The following is a 25,805-nucleotide window of genomic DNA, read 5'->3' as shown; positions in this document are numbered from 1 at the left end:
GGCTCAACTCAAGTGCCATGCGAGGAATTTTATGCATAACTTACACTAATGTTATATGCCTGATTTTACTTAAAAGGGAGAGGGGTCAGGAGCCCTGACTCCATCTTGAACGGCTTTATACAGGTCAGTCAATTTTTTCTGCACTACATATTACCCCTGACAAAGGGGAAAAAGTAAAGTCTTTCTTTGTGCATACAGGGAAGACAAGTACATTAAATGTTACAGAATAGGTTTTAGCACTTGCTTTAGTATTCACATAGAATAATGTCCTCAGATAGGAAAAGTTAAATCACCCCACTCTTCTTAGTCCCTCCTTTGGAATGGCATTTCCTAATTTCTAAGTACTGTGTCAACAGGTATCAAATACTTGTCCTTCTTACCCTGTTAGTATCTTATGTTAATCTCAGAACTTCATTTAGAAACCGCCTTCAGTCACAAAACAGGGAACAATCTAGATGCCACAGCTTCCTTCCAGACTGACTAACCTAAAACCTATTAGATGGCAGAAATTTAAAAAAAAAAAAAAAAAAAGTCAAAAAAAGGTATTCTCAGTTGCTGTATATAAGCTCTCTAGCAGGGGGGATGCTCCTTCATACAAGCTTTTGTCTGCACGCTCGCCCATGCATACAAGTTTTGAGGTGGTGTGCCTGTAATTTTTTCTGATTGCATAGCTACCACATCCATTTGAACAAACAAATTGCTCTTTGCTTGATCGCTTTGCTCCAATGTCCACAGCTGCACAGATCTCAATGTAGTTCATGCTTACTTGGCACAGGTAAATGGTGCAATCACATAATGTTCTTGGTAACTTTTTGCTAATAAAGGGGGATCAGAGAATACTCCAAGGGAAGCAACTGTTGAACTGCTTTTTGCTTTGATGTTTTATGACCAATTAATCTGCTCCCTGGATAGATAGCAAACCTACTGCTTTGTATACACTTATCTCTGGGAGAAGGGAATGAAAACTTGCTGAAAATTATGCTATTTTATTTCCAAGTTACATGCTGCACCAATTAAATGCTAAAACAGTAAGGCATACCCACTAATTTTGGAACAGTATAGGAATGTGGAGCCAGGTTCTGCCAGGATCACTGTGGACACAAAGCTCTGCCTGCATGGGTTCAAATTACTAGCTCCTATAAGCCATAAGGATGGGTCCATTACAGGTTATACAGTTAGCTCAGGTAATAAATAATATACACAGGAGGCAATATGAGGAGGAAGCAACATCCAGCTGGTTAAAATGGAGCTGGGTCTGTAGTCTATTTTTAAGGACACTTTCCAATAGAGAAAATCATTGCTGGGCATCAGCTGTGTTTCCTGAGGTACCTGGATGTGGTGTTAGTTGATAATGCAGAGCAGCAACAAATAATGCCAATATACCAGATTGTGTTTCACCTACTGTAGAGGAGTGGTGCTGTAAGGAAGTCTGTAAAAGTTAGCAGAGAGATTGGGTGCTTTTAATAATTCAGAAGTTATATAAGACTCCTCCCCAAATCCATGTAACATTCCTCTAAATCTACCCTGTATCATGCTCAACGATCCAGCCGGTCTTCCGAAGTGGTGGGACACATTCCGAATCATTGGCGGCAAGGCAAAGACTAAGGTAGCTCAAAACCATCAAGACTCACAAGCAGTATGTACCAGTTGAAAAACAATGTTTCTCAAAGCCTGGATTCTGCTGGTGAATGTTAATGGAGCAGTCTGATTTATGGCACTGTGTGATGTGCTGGCACACTACTACTGTGTGCACAGCTCTCTACTAAGCAGGTACTTGATTACAGGCCTGATTTTGTTCTTCACTTCTGCCAGGAAAGAATGCTTCTGAAAATAGCAAAGGTGCACTAAGTGAAACCGGGCTGTGTGAAAGGCGATTGAAACCTGCATGGAGGAAGGCTGAGCCCATTACCCTACTGGCACCACCAGAGCCTTAGACAAAAGACAGCTCTTTTGAGGCAGGCTGCCTGAAAAAGCTTGATTCTCATGCCAGCAGGTCAAGGCCAAAAATTTATGTACCTTCTCAGTCTGTTAAGGCAGACATTATAATATTCCCTTCCTATTGCTCTTTCCTGCTTGTCTGTTTCTATGACACGATTTTCAAGGAAGAAGCTCCTTCTGGCCTTGAGCACAACTGGGCCTTGTCTTTGCTTGGAATATATAGGCACTAGCCAGGCCTGAATAATAACATATAGACCATACAGAAGTCCACAGAACTCTATTCTGTAAGAAAACCCAATAAGTAAGTTCTCATGGGATACATTGTGCACCCACTTCAGTCCACATACTGGCATAGATACCTGAAAGCAAAACTGCGACCAAGGAAGGTGAAGAAAAGCCATGTAGTATGAGACATATTCTTGAACTAGTGTAAGGTCTTAATACAGTTCTGCTTATCCGCTCAATTACACTGAGCTACATCACCTATGAGTTTGATCCTATAACCAAGCAGTTTTCCAATAAATAATCTAGAGTTCCTTAGGAAAACTATTAATTGCTGTAGTCTGAAAGCCAGTATCTTTATTTTAGTCTGTTTCTCTCTCGAGACACTTAGATCCACAAGATTTTTCCTGTTATTTGACGTAAAAGTGATGAAAGCAGGAATGTTTGCCCCTCTGGTGTTCAGATCTGTCTATCTACTTTGTTGCTGGTGGAAAACACTAGCTGCGCTGTCTTGGTTTCAGCTGGGATAGAATTAATCTTCTTCCTAGTAGCTGGCATAGTGCTGTGTTTTGGATTTAGTATGAGAAGAATGTTGATAACACACTGATGTTTTAGTTGTTGCTAAGTAGTGCTTACACTAGTCGAGGACTTTTTCAGCTTCTCATGCTCCGCCATGTGCACAAGAAGCTGGGAGGGGGCAGAGCCAAGACAGTTGATCCAAACTGGCCAAAGGGGCATTCCATACCGTATGACATCATGCTCAGGGTATAAACTGGGGGAGTTGGCCACGGGGCAGCGATTGCCACTTGGGGACCAGCTGGGCATTGATTGGCGGGTGGTGAGCGATTGCATCACTTGTTTTTCCTGGGTTTTGTTTCTTCTCTTCACCATTTATTATTATTAACACTATTATTAATAATTTCAATTATTAAACTGTTCTTATCTCAAACCACAAGTTTTCTTACTTTTACCCTTCTGATTCTCTCCCCCATCCCACTGGCGGGGGGAGAAGGGTAAGCAAGTGACTGCGTGGTGCTTGGTTGCCAGCTGGGGTTAAACCAGCTGGGTTTTTTTCAGAAGTCTGTTTTTCAGAAGGTCAGAAAACTGTGGCTCCATCTCTGCCCTATGGATGCTCCTGTGTGTCCTCCTCATGCTGATAAGCTGGTGTCTGACTTGTACAATGATCTGATTAGAAGACCTGTCTGCAGCCATGAAGCCTTAGGGTGCAATCCCGTCAGCTTTCATGAGCTAAGAAAGGTCAGTCTGGGTAAGGGCACCAATGGAAACAGAGGTGCAGTCCAGTGAAGTTAAGGGAAAGAGCAAGACATTGCCTTTTACCACCTATCCACTCCTTCTCTCTGGTCCTCTCTGACGTTGCAGGCTGCTGTTCCATGAGTTGCTTATTTGCAGTTTCAGATGAGCTGCTGTGCAGCTGATTACCTGGGTGACCCAAATCCATTTGTCAGGAGGCTAAACATCCAGAGGCAGCTACAACAAGGAGCTAGTGCAAAGATGGAGGAAAACTACCACAGGCAGTAGGGCTGGTGCCAATTAAAACTTGGTTTCTCTCCCTGGTGTTATTGTGGTCCCATAGCAGAAGAAACAGAGATCCCTAGAAGGCCTGTGCTTCTCCTAGCACTGTCCAGCAATAGAGGATGTCTTGAATGAATAATAAGGGAAAAAGAGGGCCTACAATTCAATGTGCTGAAACCACAGCTGAACGGCAAAAGAGAAGAAGCAAAGATCTGCCTGGCTCCTCTCAGAAAGGAATACAACTTGCCTTTTTAGTTGAAAGCACAGAGGGAGTTCTTGTTTGCTCCCAAAGGGAGCCATTCATACAGATGGGGAGGTGTTTTGACCCATTTAATCATGTGACATTGGCATTCCTGTGAGGAGCATTAGCTCTTCATCTCAAAACTTTCCTCCCTATGACCCAGCAGCAATGGTGACAATGTTCTCTGAAATGCCTTCCATTCCTACAGATGCCAACCTAAAAACTGCACAAGAATAATGTGATTTCCTGACCTTTTTTGCTAGGCTTCTTAGGAGCACTCTTACCCTTAAGGACTTCTATACATGCTTTTCACTAGGTCAAGCACACTTCTGCTAGAGCTGGTGAAACTATGATTTTTTTTCACCCATAACCTATTCCTAAGCCTTACTGATTTTATCACAAACATATGAAAAGTTTAGGGTTTCTTTTTTTATTTTTTTTATACAACTCCTATATCCAAATTATAAATATTAAAAAAAAAAAGGTTAACTCAATTCAACAAGAAGTTTAAATATTTCTTGTGTTTCAAAAATTCAAATGGAATGAACAGTTTTCCCTCCCATATTTTTTGAGAAATTAGTACTTCCCAGTGAAACTGCTTGACTGGCACTAGATTCCGCCATGACCAACAGCCCTTGGAAAATCTTGTGTCTTCCATGCCCTGACCAGGCCAAGTGGAATTTAAATCCTGCTAAATCTGTCCCTGGCAGCAGTAACTAAGTTAAACTTGCCACTGACAATTCTGCATTTGAAAGAACTCTAACTTTTGTACCTAATGCAATAGATGAAGTTCTGGTACCTGGAAATAAGGGGGATTACTGATGAGCTCTCTCTTCAAGTTGGTCTGTGGAAGTGCTGAAGTAAATAGGTAAGAGCTGTCCCTCAGCCCATTCACAAGTACTGAGGATTTACGGAAGTTACACAGCCTGTCCTCAGCACACAATTTCTTTGCATTCAGCTTCAGGAAGAACATGTATATGCATTGCAGAAGATATTTGATTGCTTGAGCCATAACCAGTATTGTTTGTGTACCAAGAACATCACTCTCTTACTATGAAGTCTTACTCCATAATTACTGTACTCCCTGACTGGAGGAGAAAAAAAGACCAAAAACCTAAAAGCCCACAGAGTGTCACTAAGGTCTGAAGTGGGGAATGCAAGTGTAATGTCTCTGAAGACAATGCTGAATGCTTTAGGATATGTTCTTTAAGTAGAAGCAACTGTTTCTGTTACTGTGGTGTGGTTTTGCATTTTTTTGCTTTTTTTAATAATGTGGATTACTTTCCATGGTGAAGATGGAGGACAATACAATCTGCAATATCTTATCTATAAACAACTCTAAGAATAATCAGAAAATGCTCTGTTGTGCTAGTAAGTTTTATTGTTTGCTATGTTGATACAATTAGTTAGTTAGGATTCTACTGGATAAAATTGTCTACAGAGAGAAAATGAGGCTTGCACTGTAAAGTTCCTTCATCATAAAACTTGAGATTACACAACTGGGCTTCTTAGAAATATTCAGTCTGTACACTTCCGAGAATAACATTCACACTGTGAGGCAGAAGGGATGTAATGCTGCACCACCGTCCCATTGGCACACCGGAGGGGGATTGTGACTATGGTTGTTTGAATGGCTGTACAGCAGCTGCACAGGTCTTCCCATTTCTCTGTCTGAACAGAGTATCTGGTATTGCTTCTGCACTTGCCCTAAATGGGAGAAAGAGATACCAAGTTTGAGCAGTGCCAGACCTCAGTGCCATCAGAATCCAGGTTCTTGCCTTCAAAACATCCGTGGATGACTTTGCCTGGAGTTCAGTGCTCTGCTACAAAACATAAACTCAGAAACAGGTATCTGATTCCACACTGTAGGGTGCTGGTCAAAGAGTAATGTCTTATGAGCATAAGCATAGCAAAGGAGAGGTAAAAGAACTGGTCACACAAAAAAAGCCTATAATTTAAAATATCATAGTTGATGTCCAGGGCTATTGTGTTGGCTTCTAAGCACATATGGTTATCGTCTCAGCTGTATGAGATCATGCATTCGGAAAGTGCTTTAGCCCAAATGTTGGAAGCCGCACATTCATTGTTGTCCTGCTGGTTGCTATTTTTCCTTGTTCTACTTGTCTGGCCACTTTACTAATTTAGACTGAGCTGTCAATGCCTGTAGCTATAAGCTTTCATGACGTAAAAACAAATGGCCCCACATCAAACTCTGTCAGAGTCCGTTTCTTTTTGTGGCTCTATGCGCTTATTTCTGAGATTAATACAAAAAAATGGCATAGCATTATCAGGAAGGACTTTAGGAAAACTGTACTCAATACCAGCTATAGCAGGAGTGTTTACTTTACTCAATATATGGTCAGATTCACAATATAAAATCTGTACTTTTGCAGGGGAAACTTCAGTACATATGACTTTACGGCTAAGGACCTGACTATCATTGACTTTGTGGACAGGACAAGAGGGCAATAATTTTTTTTTTTTTTTTTTTTTTTTAATGAAAGGTAAGTGGTTTTGTTGTTGTTCTTAAAGCTTCCATTCTTATTAAGACTTGTGTAGCAAATGAAGGCACTTTGCCAGGTAGCTATCTGAAAAGCCTGGGCAGGTATGCGCTTAATACTTCTCCTTTTTCTTCCCATTTTTTCCCAGTAGTCATAGGAAAGAGAGAGTCTTCTTTTGCCTACTGCCTCAACTAAAAGAATACTTAAGGGGCTGGGTGCAAGCCATCTTCTTGACTGCCACCCTTGCATGCCATAGTTTGGATTGTATGCAAGGGCTGTATACAATCCTTGCCTGAAGCTTGGTTATGTCAGACTGAGCAGCTGTCCTGCTACAACCCAGTCTGGGAACAGAATGTCATCTTTGGTTCCCAGTCTCAGAGAGATGGGAACATCCAGAACGGAAGCCATGCTCCTGTTTCAAATGGAAGTTGCCCTATAAGGTGTAAGCAGTGATGGGCAGGAAATTAAACTTTTAATCTGATTATGGAAGAAATGCACAAGATATGCAGAACACAACAGCTTAGTGCTCGGGCTAATAGAGGAGTCATAGAGCTTATATAGCACAGAAGTCAAATCATAGCACTCAAGTTTAAATGTCTTTTAAAGTATCATGCATCTAAATACCTATTTACACTCATAAATCAACTTCAGAGCCTGAAGAGGGATATGTGTGCTTAACTGTAGACTCAGATCTGAAAATCAGCTTCATTAATAATAAGATTAAAATTCTTTTTTTTATGTAGAAAGTCCTAACAAAACCACTTCAGAGTTATTAATTTCTGATGGAAGCAAAGGAGCGTGGTATGAACAAAGCCTTTATGTCTAACATATATGCCTTTTTTCATGCTGGCTTGAACAGAGGTAGTTCAGCATCACTTTAGGAAATGAGTGCCAATGAGGTTTACACTGTTCAAGTGAATCAATGAGAAGCACAGAAACTGATGCTCCACTTACTGAAGTGAAACTGTAGTGCAGGCAAGGCTTCCCTTGTCGAAAAGAGAAAGGGGCAAGGGCAGGTCTTGGGGGCGGGGTGGGGGTTGCTTTTGTTATTTACCTCACAATGAGAAATAGGCACTTCCTTTTCAGCCACACATCCGTTGATATTCCTATACTGCAGTCTGGTACTTACTGGTCGACATTCCACTTCCACACCTACCAAGTTAAAAAAAAAAAAAAAAAAAAAGAAGTGTTTGACAGTGCTAACAATTGGGGTTTTTAACTCCTTTTCCCTTATTACTGAAATTGCTGTTAGTGAGATGTCATTACTGGTAAGATCCCTAGCAAGAGAATTCCATGTGTCGTCTTAGAGCAATTAATGTAGAGCTGTGTGACTGTGTCACACTACAGCCCTAAAATTCCACTGGAGAGCAGGGTTTCCCTCATGTTTCTTTTCAATTGACTGCTTTGTTTTAAAGTCACCTTGCCACCTAACATCTGCCTTTTACCTGTTGGCTTTGTGTTAGATAACTCTCCTTTTAAAGGTAGTTCAATGGTACATTGGGCAAGCAGGTGCACAGGAAAAAGATGACACACATGGGAACCCCAATAACCTAGTCAGAGAAACAGAGCACCCCGACCTGGCTATTCCTCGGGTTGTCACAGCAGAGTGATCCCATTGTCTTGGCATGATGCCCTTCAAGATGAGTCAGTGGGAGCAGCCACCCAGATCACCTTACAGACTGAGGTGGGTCACTGCCTTCAGGATTGTATGGGACTCCTTATGCAATACTAGGGAAGAACATTTTGGGATTCTACAAGACTCACTTATCATGGGATTTTTAGGGGAGGAACCAAAGGTGGGGGAAGAGAGGGATTAAGGTGGTTTGGTGAGGAACAAGCATGGCAAAATGGATGGATAAAGGCATAAAGGGGGATGGTTGCATGTTAAACAGCTGCTGACCTTGCCCTACATTTGATCACTGCAGTCTGTCCTGTCTTCTTATTAAACTCCATTTCTAACTGTTTGTCCTTGGTGAACGATTCTATGGACTCTGTGTTCTGTGTGGATGTGTGTGTGCATGGAGGCATAAGTGCCAGCCACTGGAATTGGACCACAGGTCATAGGGCCCATTAGTGTAGGTTAGCAGGGATGCAGGACCAGACAGAGCGAGTGCCTAAGACCACTAAGGACTTTCATCTTGATCAGCCAGAGGGGAGATCAGGATGAGAATGTGGGTGCTGTTTGTGTTTGCCAGAGTACTGAATGTTTCTCTGTGTGTACATAAAGAATGTGTGTGTGCATGTTGTATACCCATGTTTGCATGTGTGCCTATTGGGATACATGCTCAGCCTCACTGTTGCCTGGACCTGGGGACATGGAGCTGTGGCAGCCTCACCTCTATCAGGCTCCAAGATTTGACAACTCCTAAGAGTCCTTGCACATGTGGTGGATTTTGCAGAAAACTAATGTGGCAAAAAGAAAAACTAGGGAAAAAAAATTAGAAAACTAATTCTGCAAAAATCTAATTTTAGGTCAAGGGAAACTTTTCCACTGTCTTCAGTAAGTCATTAAATACTCTGATACTTGTTTTCCAATACTTTTTGCTCTTAGTGTTAGGTAAATTCTCCCTGGTTTTTTCCATCTAATGAGAAATCCACATAAGAGGCAGTACGTCTGGATTTGTTATGTGTGGAGGGTGCAAGCTCAGGGAATCTCCTGATCCCTCTTTGTGAAGTGAGGTTGGTTTGCTATGGTCTGTTAACTGCAGTAGTCGACAGTGACTCTGCTCCTCCACTTTCAAAGGGAGCATTGCCATCGACATGCTCAAATACAGACTAATCCAGAATATTTTGTTCTGAACACTCCTGTCTGTTTCGTTCTACATCGAAAGACTTGTGAAAGAGCTAATGCTTTTTTAAGTGGGTATTTTACCCACTGCAACCAGCAGTTCTTTGTAGTGTTAATATGGTGCTACACCTCTGTGTAAAGACAGGCTCCTACTTTCACTCATTTCTAGCTAAACAATGGAATTTCTATATTTACCAGAATACTGGACTATTTTTTTTACATACTACACAACAGTATTTCAAAGCGCTGAAGGAATTCAGCTCACCAAGTGCACAACTAAGTAGATAGATAAATTGGAGAGAAACGTATCCATCTTCCTAGCAGCAAACATAGCTTTCAATATGTTTTCCATGGGCATGTTAATACCAAATTGGCTCTGTTCCTTGCTAAGGCTTTACATTTCATTTAAAAAAAAAAAAAAAAAAAAAAATAGAGCTTGAAAATTGTTTCTGGCTCCAGGGCTGGAACTGCCAGCTCTCTCTTAGTTACTTCATCACTTCATTTGATAAAACTTGTCAGCCTGGAAGGAATACACAATTGTATCTGCACAACTGAAAAGCCCAAACAAAATAATTGTCATCAGACTCAAAACAGCTTCATCACCTTTTTGATCCTGACTTACTGACTTGTTCTTGAGTTACTTTACTACTCTCATTTACTTTTTTTGTAGACTGTGCCTCCTTTGCAAAAGGCAAAAGGCAAGTGCTTGTAACTTAACAAGACATATGCAATTGAGATTAACAGGGAAAAGAGGTAAGAAGCGGAGATGCAACTTCTTTGTTAAGCAGGAAAATAAGGAATATCCTTTGCAAATAATCAAGTCCTTTGTTAGTACCACAAAAATCTAATGAGAAAATAAGCCTGTTCACTTCTGTGCTCCTACATACTTAAAACCTGGAACAATGCTCTCAGACACACTAATGAACTCCAACTGCCAAGGCATAACATAGAAAGGGAAGCTGGCTTCTTAAACAATCTTTGCTCAAAGCCAAATAGGACTCTACTGAACCAAAAGCATCACCCTGAACTGTGCTTTGAACTTGAGAGAACAAGTTCTTTGCCCAATTCTTTATGGTACCGAGGTGTCTGAAAGACAAACTCTCTCAAGACCTGAGAAGGCAATGTAACCTATATCTAAGTCTCTGTGTCCATAAGAAACTGATTATTCTTTTATCTGACTTTTAAGAATAATGAAATTACTCTGGTTTTACAGCAGCTTTGCCAAGCCTTGGTGTTCCCTGTAGAGTATGTAAACAGACTGCATGTTGCTACTGAGCGCCCTGGTGGAAAGATATAAATACAGAGGAGAGAGAAAGAGAGTTTGGTATCTAGAAGCGTCTGTCTGATTCAAATCACTGTCCTTCAGCTGATAACCCGCGGTTAGTTGGCTGGATGCGGTCTGTTGGCTTTTTCCTTACGAAGAGTCCTGAATAGAGAAGAAACCAGAAATAGGACTGCGCTGTACTAAGGGACTTTTCAGTTTTGAGCTATATCCAAGCAAACATCAACAGGAATAAGGATTTGAAGGCCCATACAACATGGTTGGTTTTAGGCACGTGTTATTGCACTTAGATCAGTTTGCTTTTGCTGCTGCAAGGAGGTTTCACTTTTAAATCACTATAACTGTTAAATAAATAGATGTATTAAGCTGTGTTCATTTGGAACTGGGTTTCTCCTCAATTGCAGTCATAGGCATTCTGAATTAGTAGAGCCTGCCCACCACCCTGTCTTTTAAATCTTAAAATCTGGGTTTTTTTAATAAATAATTTTCAATAATCCTTACTTGAAGCCTGGTAGATTAACTCTTTCTTAACTAAATTACCTGTTTCAGCCATTTGATGACAGTCTATCTCAATATCTTTCTGACTTCTATTTCCAAAGCCAGATTATACAGACAGGCAATAGCTGCAAACTCTCTAGGAGTTAACGTCCCTCATCAGGAGTATTATTACAGCAGTTACTGTGCCAGTGTGGTGATGGGCTGCTATGCTGGCCATCTTTTATTTATTAGTGCATGCACAGAGGAAAAAAAGAAAAAAGGGGAGAAAAAAAAAAAAAGAGATAACGGAACACAGGCAAGATGTTGATATTCTGACCTTAAAAGAGAACATCAATCTTCTGTTACTTGGGTTTTTTTTTCTTTTACTTTAAAAGAGCTACAGTATTATTAATTTTTTACTGACAAAGGAGAAAACCAAGAGGTCGTCTGTTCACAAAAGCATCAGAGATTCATTTTAGAAATGAGAACCCAACCCTACAATCCTTTGTCCTGCAAGCAAACCATTCCTACACTTACAGCCTGACTGACATTTGGATTATCTACACAGTGATGCTTCATGCATTGTTGAATGAAGAGCTGCAAGACTGACTCCTTAACTGCCGTATTTAAGATGTGGTCAGGCATCAGTAGGAATGCACCTTTGACAAGCATTTCCCCTACCATTTTTTGGTTATTGCATTATTGAAAACCAATCAAAATTACATTACTGCCACCAGGTTTTTAATTCTAAATTCATTTTAAGTTGATTGATTATTCATGAAGTGGTTGCCTCACATATTCAGTATCGGGTTATGTGACTTGTCAACCTCTGTGTGCAATACTGTTCCTGTTATCTTTAGATGAACAATAAAATAAAACATTTATAATTAACATCTGCATAAAATGTGGAGAGTGTCTATTTCTTTCTAAGCACTTGTGAATACTGTCAAAACACATGTTCTAGTGGACAAAACATGACAGCAGTATCCCGATCAGAGGGCAGACTTGTTTGATGGTTTACTTTAACCACATTGCTTAGCGCTGTCTCATTAAACTGCATCTTATGCAAAATGTAGCTCCTTACACAGTAGCTTAAACTCTCTGCAATTTACATACAAGAGTTTTGGCTTATTTACTTACATGTGTCACAGCAGGTATTGCCAATTTTTGCAATTCTGCCCTAAAACAATAAAAAAAAGAAAACTTCTGTTTTGGCACAAGTAACACACATTTGTTCTGCTGGAAGAATACAAAGGGATGTTTAAAACAGGGTATTAGGCAAGGAAATTGTATTTCTATATTGTACAAAAATACATTAGTAATCATCTCTTTATCCATTTTAAGGTTTTGAACTTCTGATTATATTTGTTGATAGCTGATTGGAAATAATTTATTATATTACCAATTTCAACACCTGAAAATATTGCTTTCACCTTATATTAGGAGCTTTCTAAAGTAAAGACATTGAATACAAATAAATTTCTGGGAAGCAGAGTGATAACACCAATAGCATTCAAGTCTCATGTCTGTTTAAGAAAGGAGGTTAAACAGTCCTTCTTGATTTTTTTAGCAATATAGATGAAAGCATGCCTATTCCACAACAGCTGAAAATGTACAGGCAAATCATCATAAAATATCACAGCTGTCAAGTAAGTTTTAACAGCCAAAAATTTTATTTTTCTTGTTTCATTACTACCATGTAGAAAATAATTCTCAGAAATATATGTATGGTGGAAAATTACTGAAAACCCACAGTGAAAGGAAAAATGGAGAAATATTTATACTGCAGGATGATGCTATTGTTGCATTACACACCTGAACTTACATGCAAAAGTTTGGAGACTTTTTTAATTAAAAAAACCTAAACTTCCCATCTGTAACTAGATGAAACCACTAATTTTATAGCTGAAATAGTTCAATTTTTTGGATGGGAGGAGAAGAAATGCAGTTTGGGAAGTTCTGGTTAAAAAGTAAATTATTCTTCATTGATTCTCAATGAAGACCTTTAGAATATGATAATAAACCCAAGCCTGTAACATAATCCAGCATTTTTCTAAATCTTTGTTTGTATAATATAACTTGATTTCACAAAGTGAGAAAAGCACTGTAGAAGCTTTATTCTTCCTGCATTATACATATCAAATCCTCCATTTGCTTCATGTGTGTGTAGAGAGAGGTTTGGGCACAGGCTCTGTTGAAGGTTTGCCTGCTTCCTGTTGTGCCCAAGAAAATGGGGACAGGTGGACATAAACACCTGTGTGATGCTAGATAAGCAAAAGCAGGACCCCAGGTGCTACACCCCGACCTGCACTCTGTTCCTCAGTGTATGGCTAACCTCAAATGACAGGAAAGATGGGTGGACATGTTGAGTAGGGTTTTTATTATACCACTATACCAAACAACCGCAAATGTGGAAGTTTGAGCTCTTCCTACAGCACTGTGAAAATTCCTTTCCCTAACCTCATACGAGGGCAGAGAAAAAATGTCTTAGCATTTCATATGCATATTCATAGGAAAAAAGGGGGTGATGTGACTGTTTTCTCAGTTTGTGTAATTATCCGCACAGTTTTGCTCTGGATACCAAACTGAAAACATTGTTAGAACAACCACTTTCTTACGTTTGCTGCTTCATATGGAACAGAATTACTGCAAGCTCAGCATCACCCCTGCAGTGTAGTCCCACATAAAACCAGCATATCTTTTAAAATAAAGAAAACTTACAGTTTTCTGAATTTCAAAGAAAGTTCAAATTCAGTTTAGCCAAGGTGCTGGGAGAGGGTTGGGGTTTCCCACCCTAATACACATAAGGTACCTATATACAGAACCATAAACATGACAGAGTCTATTAGGAAACCTGGAAACAGGACCCATTTCACTACTTACTCCTTCAGCCAAACATCTTCTAGAATCAAATGGAGGACAGCCAGTGATTCTCCTTTCCCAGATAAATTCCCCTTTTTCATTTACTTTACAGGAGTGATTATCACAGCCATCCTGAAGTGATTCATTTGGCTGTAAAGATTTAAGGACTGTTAGCTTTACACAGAAACAACATGGGACAGTAAGCTTTCAGGATACTATACAACCTGACTATTCCTTTACTGATATTTCAATTACTGTACCATGGTGGTGAAGTTTATAAAACATGGAAATCTTTAGTAAACAGATTTTTTATCAACAAAGTCATAATCTTCTATTTACTTCCATAGCCATATTGATTACAGCTCAGTCAAGACTGCCAAAACTTGACTTTTTTCAGCTCTTAACAGGAAAGAAATTTCCATTAACTTAAAAGAGAAGCTTGTCTAAGTGAGAAACTGGGGAGTTTGGTTTATGAATTGTCTTTTAAGAAACGTATATGTGAACATTTAACTTCTGGCTGAGTTGGGAGCTTCTTTAAAAAAAAAACAAAAAACATAAAACCACACCCCCACATAGAATCACGGAATCATTTAGGTTGGAAAAGACTTAAGATCATTGAGTCCAACTGTAAACCTAACACTGCCAAGTCCACAACTAAGTCATGTCCCTAAGTGCCACGTCTACACGTCTTTTAAATACCTCCAGGGATGGTGACTCAACCACTTCCCCGGGCAGCCTGTTCCAATGCTTGACAAGCCTTCCAGTGAAGAAATTTTTCCTAATATCCAGTCTAAACCTCCCCTGGTGCAACTTGAGGCCATTTCCTTGGGTTCACCAGAAGTCTGTGCTACATTTACATTTACTCATAAATAAAAGAAAGAGTGCTTAAAACTTACCTGAAGGTATTTAAGCCTTCCATCTCTCAGCCTAATGCCACATGAAGTTGGCACACATTTTCCACAGCAAGAGCCAGGGATTTCCTGCCTTCTGTAATTCTAGAAGGTAAAGGACATTTTTCTGGGTTTATTTTGTTTTAAGCATGCTTCCTACACTTATTTGAGGAGGGTTTTTTTTTTTAAAAAAAAAACTCAGTGGACAAAGTGATAGCCAGAAAAATACTCTTTTAAAGAGTAGGACTACACTAGCTTAATCTAATTAGTTGCATACTTTTGTTTTGTGTTTTATAAAGGCTGGCATTAATTCTTGTACTGATTTATTGTGCAATGGAGAGAGAAGTTTATTTCCAAATACAAAGCCTCCTGTGTCCACTAAATTCAATATTCTTTGACTATAACAGTTGCAAGGTCAGGACCACTAAACAACACATGACACTAGGACAGTGTAAGAAACTTATTAAAATGTTTTGAGTGACATACAGTTCATATTTGTGGTGTGCAGGAGCTTCTCTGTAAAGCTAATGAATACTACACAGTGCAACTTGGAAAAGTAGTTTACAGTGCTTAAACTAAGAGAAAAGGGCAAGATAGCCGGTAAGCAGTGGGCAGGGAAAGGGGAGAATAAGGCTAAGGTGGAAAATTTGGACTATGGAAAGAAAAAGAAAATGGCCTGATAAAACAAGAAAGTAAAAAGAGCATCAGAGAGGGTATGATATAAAAAAAATGAAGAAAGAGAGAAAGAGAGAAAGAAGAAAGGAATAATGGAGACCCACAAATGGCACAGGAAGGAAAACCAGTGGCAGGGAAAGGAGCATGGGAAAATGAGCAGCACTAGATGGAGAGGAAGAAAGGTATAGAGTGGATAATGGAAAGAAAAAAAAAAAACAAACCAGAAAGGAACTGAGTTAACACATGAAGTGTCCCACAGTAATGTCTCCAGCTGCTACACATAACCAACAGCTGCTTATGATGAGCTGAACATTTTTAAGACAACAAACACTTTCTGGTTGAGTGAAGGCATGCATGTTATCCATATGTTTTTTATAGAAAAAGAATTTGGGGAGGGTGGGGGGTTACTATTAAATCATTGGAAGAAGACATAGTTCATTGTTATTTAGGTGAACTTGCTCTACTAGCAAAAATGTAAGCACCTAAAGTAGGTCATAAAATGACCAAAAAAAAATGACCCTGATGAGCAGAGTATGCTGCAGTTGGCTGCACTTCAATTACCATTGTGTTTACTTTCACAGCTTCAGCATCCAGTAGAAAGCAGGTGCTCCTGAGAGACTATATACTCTAAACCCGTGATTTTTATCCATTATGAAGAAATTGCTTTTAATCTGGGTATACCATGAAATCAATGACTCTGAGACAGGAAAGATCCCAAGTATGTGTGTGAATCCCACTGGCCTTAGGGGGATGAAGACATTCTGTATCTTATTTGATATTTTTTCCCCTCAAGCTCCACAGATTCGTTACAATGGGTACAAAGGGATACATACACCTAGACCTGCAACCTCCCTTGGGTAGCTGCACATCTCCTGAACATAAGTTCACAGCGCTTAATAGGCCCAACCGGAAATTGCCCTTTCTTCAGGGTTTTTTTTTAGTTTGTACTTTTGGGTCAGGTGGGGGAAAGGACCTGTTTGGGAATTGTGTGGGTGGTGAAAGAAGGAGGAGAGGAATGTTTCCCCATTTTTTTTACCATGTTTTTTATTGATGCCTTTAATTTCTACAGCTGGCTTCTTACATTGGAAAGCAAGAATTGTGTATTTTTGTGTGGGAACATACATATTCACACATGTTTCTGGCCACAGATTCATTCTAGTGTATCTGGGTTTTTTTCATTGATCTGCCAGGTTATATTTGTGGAAGTGAGGAAGATGCTCAGCACTGAGCTTGGCCGTTTATTTTCCTTTCAGAAGCCTGTGTCTATAATCATACCTTACAGGAGGGGTGATGTTAGTGTCCAGAACCACACAGAGGATTCCAGATTCTCCCTTTTGTCACGGGCTACATCCATACCAGCAAATAAAGGGGGTCAAGGCCAGTCTTCTGGCCCTGTGGACAAGTGGAACACATATGCATGCCTAAAATGTATTATCCCCACAAAACAGGCTGGCCTTGGGTTGTCCTAACTACTGACCTGTGCCCAGGCATTATCTGGAGGTTTGCTAGTTAGAACAGGCCAGCTCAGACATTGCTGACAATTCATCAAGATAAGTGGTTGCAGGATGTAATTTGAGCCTGCAGTCTTGCTCTGTTTAGTTTATTAGTAAAGATGAAACCACAGAAACTTGACTTACTATATTGTCCTTTCCAGTTCTACTTAGGGATTGAAAACTGGACTCATCCAAAACTCTGCCCCTCTCTTTTGCAGGGACCCTATCAATCTATGCCTCTCCTGGATATCAGCCCAGAATCCTGTATCATCATGTTCGAAATGGGGCTTTTTGGTGCAACAGCCACTGCTTCCACAAGCCCTGGGTTTGGTTGGGCCCACTGGCCCATTATCCAGGGAAAGGCAGAAGAGGAGGGGGCATTTAAGTCTTTTTCTGTAAACCTTAGCTGCTGGTCTGTGCTTTTCGGACAGGGGGAGATTAAGCCAGCCTCTGCAACTTGCTTAGCTTCCACTTGAGGTATTAGTGCTAAGAGAGAAAACTACATGATTGAGCAGAACTAGTCAGGCACTCAGGTCACACTGTTGGTGGAGTAAAAACAGGAGCTATTTCACAGAATCATAGAATCACAGAATCGTTTAGGTCAGAAAAGACCTTTAAGGTCATCCAGTTCATCCATTAACCTAACATTACCAAGTCCACCACTAAACCAATTAAGGGTTTTGCCTCTGGCTTTCCCAGCCAAGCTTATTCCTTGCAGATAATGGCAGCAAAGCAGCAGCAAAGACTTCAAAAAGGCCAGTGGAACTGATGGGGACAATCAACTCAAATCATCTAAGGCATGGTTGGGAACCAGGAAGATTACTGAGCTCAGCTATTAGACAATTTGGAACAGTCACAGGAAAGCCCTGAAGAATGGCGATCTGGCTGAGCTGCCAGTCCATGGAGGGACAGATAATACTGTAGGAAAGGAGACACAGCAGCTCCTATTGCCAACGATATGCCAAAACTTATTTTGCCCTGATGGTAAGTAGTCTGAACTAAACACAAATAAAAGTTCCTGTGGACCCGAGTACTATGAAAAGTTACCTTTTCCTACAATGTGGATATAGATCACATTGGGTATATTTGATCTAATTCAGGGAAAGAAGAATACAAGGCCAAGAACTTCTCAGAAAATCTTGGAGAAAGGCAACAGGTCCCAGAGTTATACAGAACATAAATTGGTGTATACAATAAATATTCTCATCAGACACATTCTTAACCAGAACATCCAGACCACTTGCACTTACTACTGGGCATGGTTCACAGCTTAATTTTGTACACGTCAGAGTGTATCTCCGAGAAGATGTTGACTGGAGGGAGCAGAGACATGTTGTGCATTGATCCACCATCAGGCGTCTCCATGGCTGAAACATTAGAACCAGTTTGTAAGTCAGTGACTGTCTCTTCAGCAAAACTCAAATAAATGAGCAATTTTATCTAGGTTAAATCTCTTTCATTAAATCTTGCATTGCAATTCTTCGCAAGAGAAAACAGAAAACTGATGCCCCCACTTTCCAGAGACCCAAATTTTTGCATCTGTAATTCCACAGCAAGCAGCATAGCTTGAGGCTATTTTTCAAGTAAGCCCTTTAGAATTCCTTAATCTGTGAAATGGCATTGGCATTTCTTATTTCGTTGCTTAAAAGCTAGCAACCAAGAAAGAAATCCTTGAAAGTGATGAGGAAGATCTTATCATGAGCTATCCTGACTGTGTTAGGTGGTTGCCACCAGTTCATTTTTTCCTAGTGTAGTGAATTGGTTTGCCACCAAGTTTTTATTCTCGAGCCATCGCAACCCATCATCAACAGAAATTACTTGTTATTGTTCTTGTAATAACACTGCTTAGAATTTCTAGAGGCTTAAAAGCTTAAAATTCAGACAGGAGAAAGAAAAAAAACCAAACAGAACTACTGAGTGAAGAACTGGACTTGTCCATAGTTACAAGCAAATCAGTGTCTGAGCTGGCACACAATTCAAATTCCCTGAGCTCTTCCCCAGCACCTTGTTTGCTGGATTGCATCACCTTTTCAAAGCAAGCAAAAATGGCATTTAAAATATACAGAGGAAAATGCCAAACTATTAAATGGGAAACAAAAGGATGTGGAGTTAGTACTTGGATTCCTAGCACTGAAAGGAATTCTAAATACAAAGTCTTCCTGCTTTCCAAGTGCGCAGCCTTTCATTTCAACTTCAAAATATTAAACCACTACGGCTGAATGGACAAAATGGAAGGAGCCTATTAAAGATTTTCACAAAGAACTTCTAAAACCTAATAAATAGACACTGAATATCACTACATTATAAAAGCTTTGAGCAGTGCTTCAAATGTCAATGGAATTTCACTGTTGACTTCATTTGGAACAGGAATTTCCCATGCTACATACTATGCATATCTTCAAATTCCTTTTTTTCTTGTTCCACACTAGTAAACACCCATGGAACAAATGGAGCACAACCAAGAAGCTGGCCAGAGTAACAGTGTAAAGGTGATAGGTTTGTGGGTAGCTCAGAGCCAATGCTCTGACATATACACTGAAGGACAAATGTTCTAATTAAAGAATTTTCATTTCATTCTTACTCTGCACCCCAGCACAACAGAGGTCCTCAGGGCTCAGTGGTTTTCTATAAAGCACCAGCAATAACTTTTTTCTTGTTTTGTGGTGGTCTGTAAAAAAAGATCTCCACAAAAACATGATGGGGTGGTAATACCAATGGGGAGATCCCTGTCTTTTAACAACCCAGCTTGAGACCTCAACACAGAACCCTTCAGCTTTCTTGGTTTAACCTTTTATAGCAAACTACATAGGTCATTATATAGGTCATTAATCTGGAGGGTTTAAAGACCTCAATGGATGCAGGCATGAGGACACACATAACAATTTCCTGTGGGAGAGGATAGCAAATGTCATATGAAAGACTAGACTTCTTGTTTACTCTCAACATTGGAAAGCATTCGGACACCGGAGTGATAGTTCTAGTACAGACTACATGGCCTCACAAGGGCATTCAATCCACTGACACTAGTATTGCTCTGCTGGTTAGCAGCTCCACACATGCATGTGCTTGTACACTCAGAAGCCTTGCAAATCAGGGAGATGTCCTCATCATGGTGACCCATTTCAAAAGATATTTGGTTTGGTTTTGTTTACTACTATAACTGTACTTAATTCAGGCCCTCTAAAAGTAAGTGCTTATCATAGAATGCCTCAGTAGCTCTAGGCTTTCACATCAGGAAGAAAGCATCTATAAAGCCACAATTGATATTACAATTAATATCACAATTGATATCCTCATTGGATCTTCTAATAGTGCTAACATTCCAATTAAATACAAAAAAGACAGATAAAGTTGAGTTTATACTAAAATCACTGTTATGAGCAGGAACATAGGGCTTGCTAGAGACATGTTGAAACAAAATCCTCACATACAAGTGCCTTGAACTTTTTGGGGAAAGTCTTACCTTGACCCAAAATTTGCATCACAGCTTAGTTCTATGATATTTATTTAATGTATTTAGGGATCAGCATGCAAATGGCTTTAACAATGGCTTTCTGTGAACAAACATAGCTTAGCATGACAGAAATGAGTGAAATAATGGATTGATACATCTTTTCCCCTTTATGTAATACATCTATCGTGTTTTCTTGGCAAACTAAGAATGAAATGTCAACATCTGCTAACCCAGTGTTAGTCAGTGCAACCAAAATAACCTGCATGAAGCCCAAATCTACTCAGATCTCCTTCAAAAATGCCACTCAGTAAAAGCCTGGGAAAACAGATGAGTGATACAGATAATCCTTTTGGTAAATACAGCCACCTGCTTGGAATTCTGCAGTTAAAGCCCACAGCATTGTTAAGAACAGTGGAGTGAACGCAATACACCAAATACTGGAATATAATATTGGTAACCAGATGCAAGACAAAATGTAAAGGGATTAAGGACACAGTCAGTTAACAGAACTGCAGTAAAAGACTCAAAACTTGGAACTATTCAGTGAATGAGTTAATGGAGCAAAGTTTTCCCTTGATATAAAATGAAAATTGAAACCTATTCTTAAACAACCCAGAATAAAGGTTTTGAAATCCAGGAAGTATAAACTCCTGTGGACACCACATCTTCCTTCCTGACCAGAACTCTGGAACAGTCATTGAAGTAGAGAATAGCGTAAGACAAAGCTGTAGTAACGCCAGCTGCCTAAAAGCTTTCAGACATATAACTAATTAGCTTACAGTAAGTCATTAAATGAAGCTAGTTTAATTGAAAAGTTCATTAATTTATGACAAGTTCTAATATAAACTCTAATTCATTTTTTTTTTTAAATCAAAATGGCCACTTTGTTTAGAAATCTTCCAAGATTATATCTCTACTTGAATTTCACACTCTCCATCCTGAGAAAATATTTTGGTAACTGCATTGTTGAATGCTAACTTCAGTAATGCTTGACACTTGCAACAGCAAAGGCACAGAAGTAACGTTAACAGCTGGGGCCTACCTACACCCTCAAAACCTTGCCCAAGCAGTGTTTGATAAAATGTTCAATTGTCAGGAAGAACAATAACACATTTTAAAAGCTGTATTAAAAAAAATATTAAAGACAGCTTTTATATATAGTCAGATAGAAAATAAGAATGAGTCAAAATGTAGCTTTGTGTCCGCTGAAACACTTTATGAATTCATTCCAAATTGGGAAGATTTTAAGATAGGAATTATTTTCAATATTGTAGAAGCTGAAATAATTTATTTTTAAGTCTTCAAAATACAGATACTTCTCATTTTGCCTTCGACATGACATTTTGTTTCAAAATTTGCTTATGGTTCATTTCACTTGAAAATAGAACAAAGACTTTACTTGACAGATCAGGTAAACATTTTGTTGGAAGAGAAAAAAACTAGTGGATCACAGTTGTTCATGGAAGAACAGCATACAACTGGAAAGACAACTTCGTTTTACAACACAGAATATACACATATATATATGCATATCCTATATAACAGGAGGTGGCAGGAGCTAGCAATTACTATACTGCATGACATTCTCTACAAGTATGGTCTTTAGAAAATGCCACAACTAGTTTTGACAACATACTATAGAGGAGACAAATAGAAGAATCAAAGAGAAAACAGATTATTTCAGATTTTGCCACTTTAAAATCCTTCTCCCAGTGTTCTGACAAGAAAGGCAGAGTTACTTCTTGGATTTAATTCTACAGGGAAGTAATCCCCACACAGAATGACGAATGCTTGATGACAGGGCTTTAGCTCTAACAAACTGATAAACTTGTGCCCATCACCTATTAAAAGATCAAAACCACAAGAAATAGATGGAGAAAGGTTCTCTCTGCCATATTTCAAAAGTCCAAAGAGATTTGGGTAAATTTACCTTTTAAATAAATTAAAAAAGACAGACATACATTGACAATGCAGGAATACATAGGTTAAAAGTTAGGTTAAATGACTAAAGAGGACCTGTTTCCCCAGGGAATGATGAGAATATTTAGAGCTCTTTGACACCAGAGGTGCTGCCAGAATATGGATTTAGGGAAACAATGAACAATTGACAGAGCTCTCCAAAGATAAATTCGGCATAAATGAGATCAGATCCTTAACTCCCATCATTCCCACTGTCATAGGCTGGGTTAAACATGTCTTAATCTATCCATTAAATATGCATTTGAGAAAAAAATTTCCTCTGAGGGCATATCAGCAGGGATCTTGAAAGGGGACAGAGGTCAAACAGTGAGGAAGCTCAGCTTTCCTGTTCCTACTAATAGCCAAGGAGGGATACCCCTCCTTCCACACAGGTGGAGCAAGAGTCTCCATCCTTTTTTAATCTGCCTTATCCTCTAGGTAGAATACGGGAAGTTTTTGCTTCCCCAAGGTGGGCAAGGATCATTTTTGAGATTATCCCTTGCAGAGAGTTTCCTGTGTGTTTGGTAGCCTGCAAGTCATGACACAACGCAGATTACCACAGTTTCTAAGCACTTTTCTCAAGCATCCTTTCAAGATAAGGAAACATTACTGTCCCCATTTTGCAGAGATACTCATTGTCTTACAGGAGGACTGTGGCAGGGTCATGAACTGGATACACACGTGCTGAGCCCCTTGCCACTGCTTTTACCCCAAGGTCCCACTTGCAGAGATTCTGTCTGAACAAAGCTGCCCTGTACACTTATCTGTATTCTGGCAAGTTCTTCAAAAGCTCATTTATATATCTAGATATCTTACCATCAGAGCAAATAAAAGGAATCATGTCTTACCCCAACAACAGTGCCATTCAAGGGACAACCATCCAGAGGTACTGAAAAAGAAGATAATACTCCATTTAGCTTTACCATTATCGTAACATTAGTGAGATTTAATAAACCACAGGTATGCTTTTTTTACTTTAATATTAGAGTTCCAGCTGAGGACATTTAGATCCAGTTTCACTGTAAAGAGGCATAATTGAGCCCTCTTACATTACACCTTGAAAGGTAACAATTTGTCAGAGCTATCCTGAATTCCACCCTCCAAATATCCCTTGCTGAGCTGTTTTTTAACAAGTACATGGCACAATGTAGATTTTCCCTTCCAGTGCAAGCCTTGCACTCACAGAAGATGCACTCACAGGTTTTCTGCAAGTTACAGTGCTTATTTCTCCTCCTCTTTCCACTGCTAGCTCCTCACCCTGTGACTGCATACATACTTGTCAATTAAACCTGACTAGAGAGTCTTCCCAGACTGAGGCCAATTAGCCAAATCATCTGATTTGGACTTTTGACCCAAGCCTATGCTAGGAAATGGCCATAGCCACAATGCTCAGAGACATGCAGAAGACAGCATGGCTGCATGCAAACTGCCGGTTCATAGCAGGCCCCGAGGAGAGCATTGAATCTTCCCAGGCCAAAAGCATCTCAAGAACTCTTTTAAATGCTTACCAATGCAGGCTAGCGCTGTAGACACATAGCCTGGTATTCCTCTCTGATGCAATGAAAAATAGTTTCAACAGTAAGTAGTTCAAAAAGAGGTAGTGAACACCTTGTAAAGAGAAAGTAATAACAGCAGGCACTATTGTACTCAATGTCTAAATTATACAAGACCGCTTCAAAGTAGTACTATACTTGCATAACATGCACTTTTGAAATTGCTGTTGAGAAACAGAAGATCAACGCATGAGGTGATTCATTCTCCAGTGATTCTGTTTGTCATACACAAAACCTTACCACATCTGCAAGAAGGACAGCAGTCTATTATTTGGTCACAGCGTAGTTCAGTTCCCTCTGGACAGTCAGGCACATCCATTTGAGAGCAAGAAAGATTCTTTTGCTGCACAAAGACTTCATTGTTCACCCGGACGCACTCATTGATAATGCAATGATTGAAGGGGGATCGCCACTCTGTGCCAACCTGATGGGAAATTGTAAAAGGATTAAATATAGGCAGCAGTATTTGTGCCACTGGATAGCAGGAAGACCACCACAGCCAACACGCTGGTTTGCAAAAAGCACGTTTACTGTGTCAGGAACACTGTCACTCCAGAGTTCTCCACAAATCCTTACCGCAACAGTCAGTTTAGAGAACAGTCTGACAGAAGAGTTGAAAGAGGACACAGAAAGAAAGGGACAGCAGAGTATAAGGATCTATCGCTCCATTAGGACAACCAAAATCAGTAAGACATAGTGTGACATTAAAATAGGCCTTCTGAAGGCTTGTTTTATGAAGCAGAGGAGAATATTGATCCACATTAAGAAATGCCCTTGGTAAAATCAGGGAAGAGGCAGGCTGCAAAATGTTACATTAACTTTTGAAAAGGCAGCAGCAGACTGCCTTTGTAGAAGAAATTATTTAAAAGTTAATATCAAACGTGGAAGTGAGATGTAGACGAAAATGCAGACACACTATAACAAACAACACTTAGGGAAGAAAAGATGAGGAGAAGGTCTATTATTTTAAACATATTTACTTGCTGTTCCTGCCTTTGTTGAATCCAAAGCTCTGCACAGGATTAAGCAATTTAATGCTACTGGGGCAGGCAAAGGCTTGCCAAGGGTGGTTAGGTTAGGGACAGAACAAACTGAACAGGCTGAAGGAATGAAAAATGAAGGCAAGAAAGGAAACAAATATCCACCTAGCTTTCCAGAGTGGTAGGGTATCTGCAGCACATTTTAAATGGCTGTTGCATGCACTCACTTCCTGTTGGGTTCTTTGAATCCTAGGGGAAGAGGCACACTGCTGAAAATAAACTGTTATTCTGAGCAGAGAACAAGCATGGCCTGGACCACTGCAGTCTGATCTGACATGGAGCAATCATCTTTAGCAACCAGAGAATAGTTCGTGTTTCTATCCTCATTTACTTCCTGATATTTCAGTGTGTACCAAGTAGGATGTTCTATTTGAATAGGACGAGGAAATTCAAGCAATCCACTACCCCCTCGCCTGTTATCCGTAGAGTAATACAAATTAATTGGGAATAATTTAAACAAATAGCTTACAGCCAGAGAAGTATAACCTGTTAATATTCTTTTGCGCTAGCATTTGTGAAATTACTAATTTTACATAAACAGATTTCTTCCTCAGAGCCTGAAAATGGAAGAGAGGGTTTGCTTTTTAGAACCAAGTGGGTAAGTCACACGCCCCCGAAAAAAATTGTTTTTCAGTGCTGCCTGCCATGTAGAAGTAACACGTAACCTCCTCATGTCCTTCCTTGGAGCACAAAAATAATTCCAGGGCACTTCTGCTAGAAGAGGAAGTGTCCACACCACTGCCACCTCACCTCGTGCAAACGAGGATCTGCATCACCCCGAGACCAGAATAGCTGCTCCTCACAGGCAGTCTTCTGGCATCTCCCACAACACTCCCCTTCCTGGATGATATACTTGTATCCCTGTGGGAGGAAAGAAGAGGACTGACTGATCCAGGA

The 25,805-nt window shown here is 39.8% G+C and overlaps 1 protein-coding gene across 1 annotated transcript in view; it reads right to left on the bottom strand.

Annotated features, from left to right (window-relative positions):
* Positions 1–5,452: 5,452 nt before the first annotated feature.
* Positions 5,453–25,805, bottom strand: part of VWF (von Willebrand factor) — a 146,727-nt gene continuing 126,374 nt past the window's right edge. Inside the window, exons 43-51 of the mRNA XM_075719955.1 lie at positions 25,659–25,769; positions 24,109–24,292; positions 23,164–23,204; positions 18,153–18,269; positions 14,741–14,839; positions 13,866–13,994; positions 12,123–12,162; positions 7,490–7,587; positions 5,453–5,641 (exon numbers count right to left, since the gene is read on the bottom strand). Of these exons, the coding sequence (XP_075576070.1) occupies positions 5,453–5,641; positions 7,490–7,587; positions 12,123–12,162; positions 13,866–13,994; positions 14,741–14,839; positions 18,153–18,269; positions 23,164–23,204; positions 24,109–24,292; positions 25,659–25,769 (1,008 nt within the window). The remainder of the gene's footprint in view (positions 5,642–7,489; positions 7,588–12,122; positions 12,163–13,865; positions 13,995–14,740; positions 14,840–18,152; positions 18,270–23,163; positions 23,205–24,108; positions 24,293–25,658; positions 25,770–25,805) is intronic.

Source organism: Pelecanus crispus, chromosome 1 (genome assembly GCF_030463565.1).
Source record: "Pelecanus crispus isolate bPelCri1 chromosome 1, bPelCri1.pri, whole genome shotgun sequence".
NCBI classification, from domain to species: Eukaryota; Metazoa; Chordata; class Aves; order Pelecaniformes; family Pelecanidae; genus Pelecanus; species Pelecanus crispus.
This window is presented reverse-complemented; position numbering and strand designations above follow the sequence as displayed.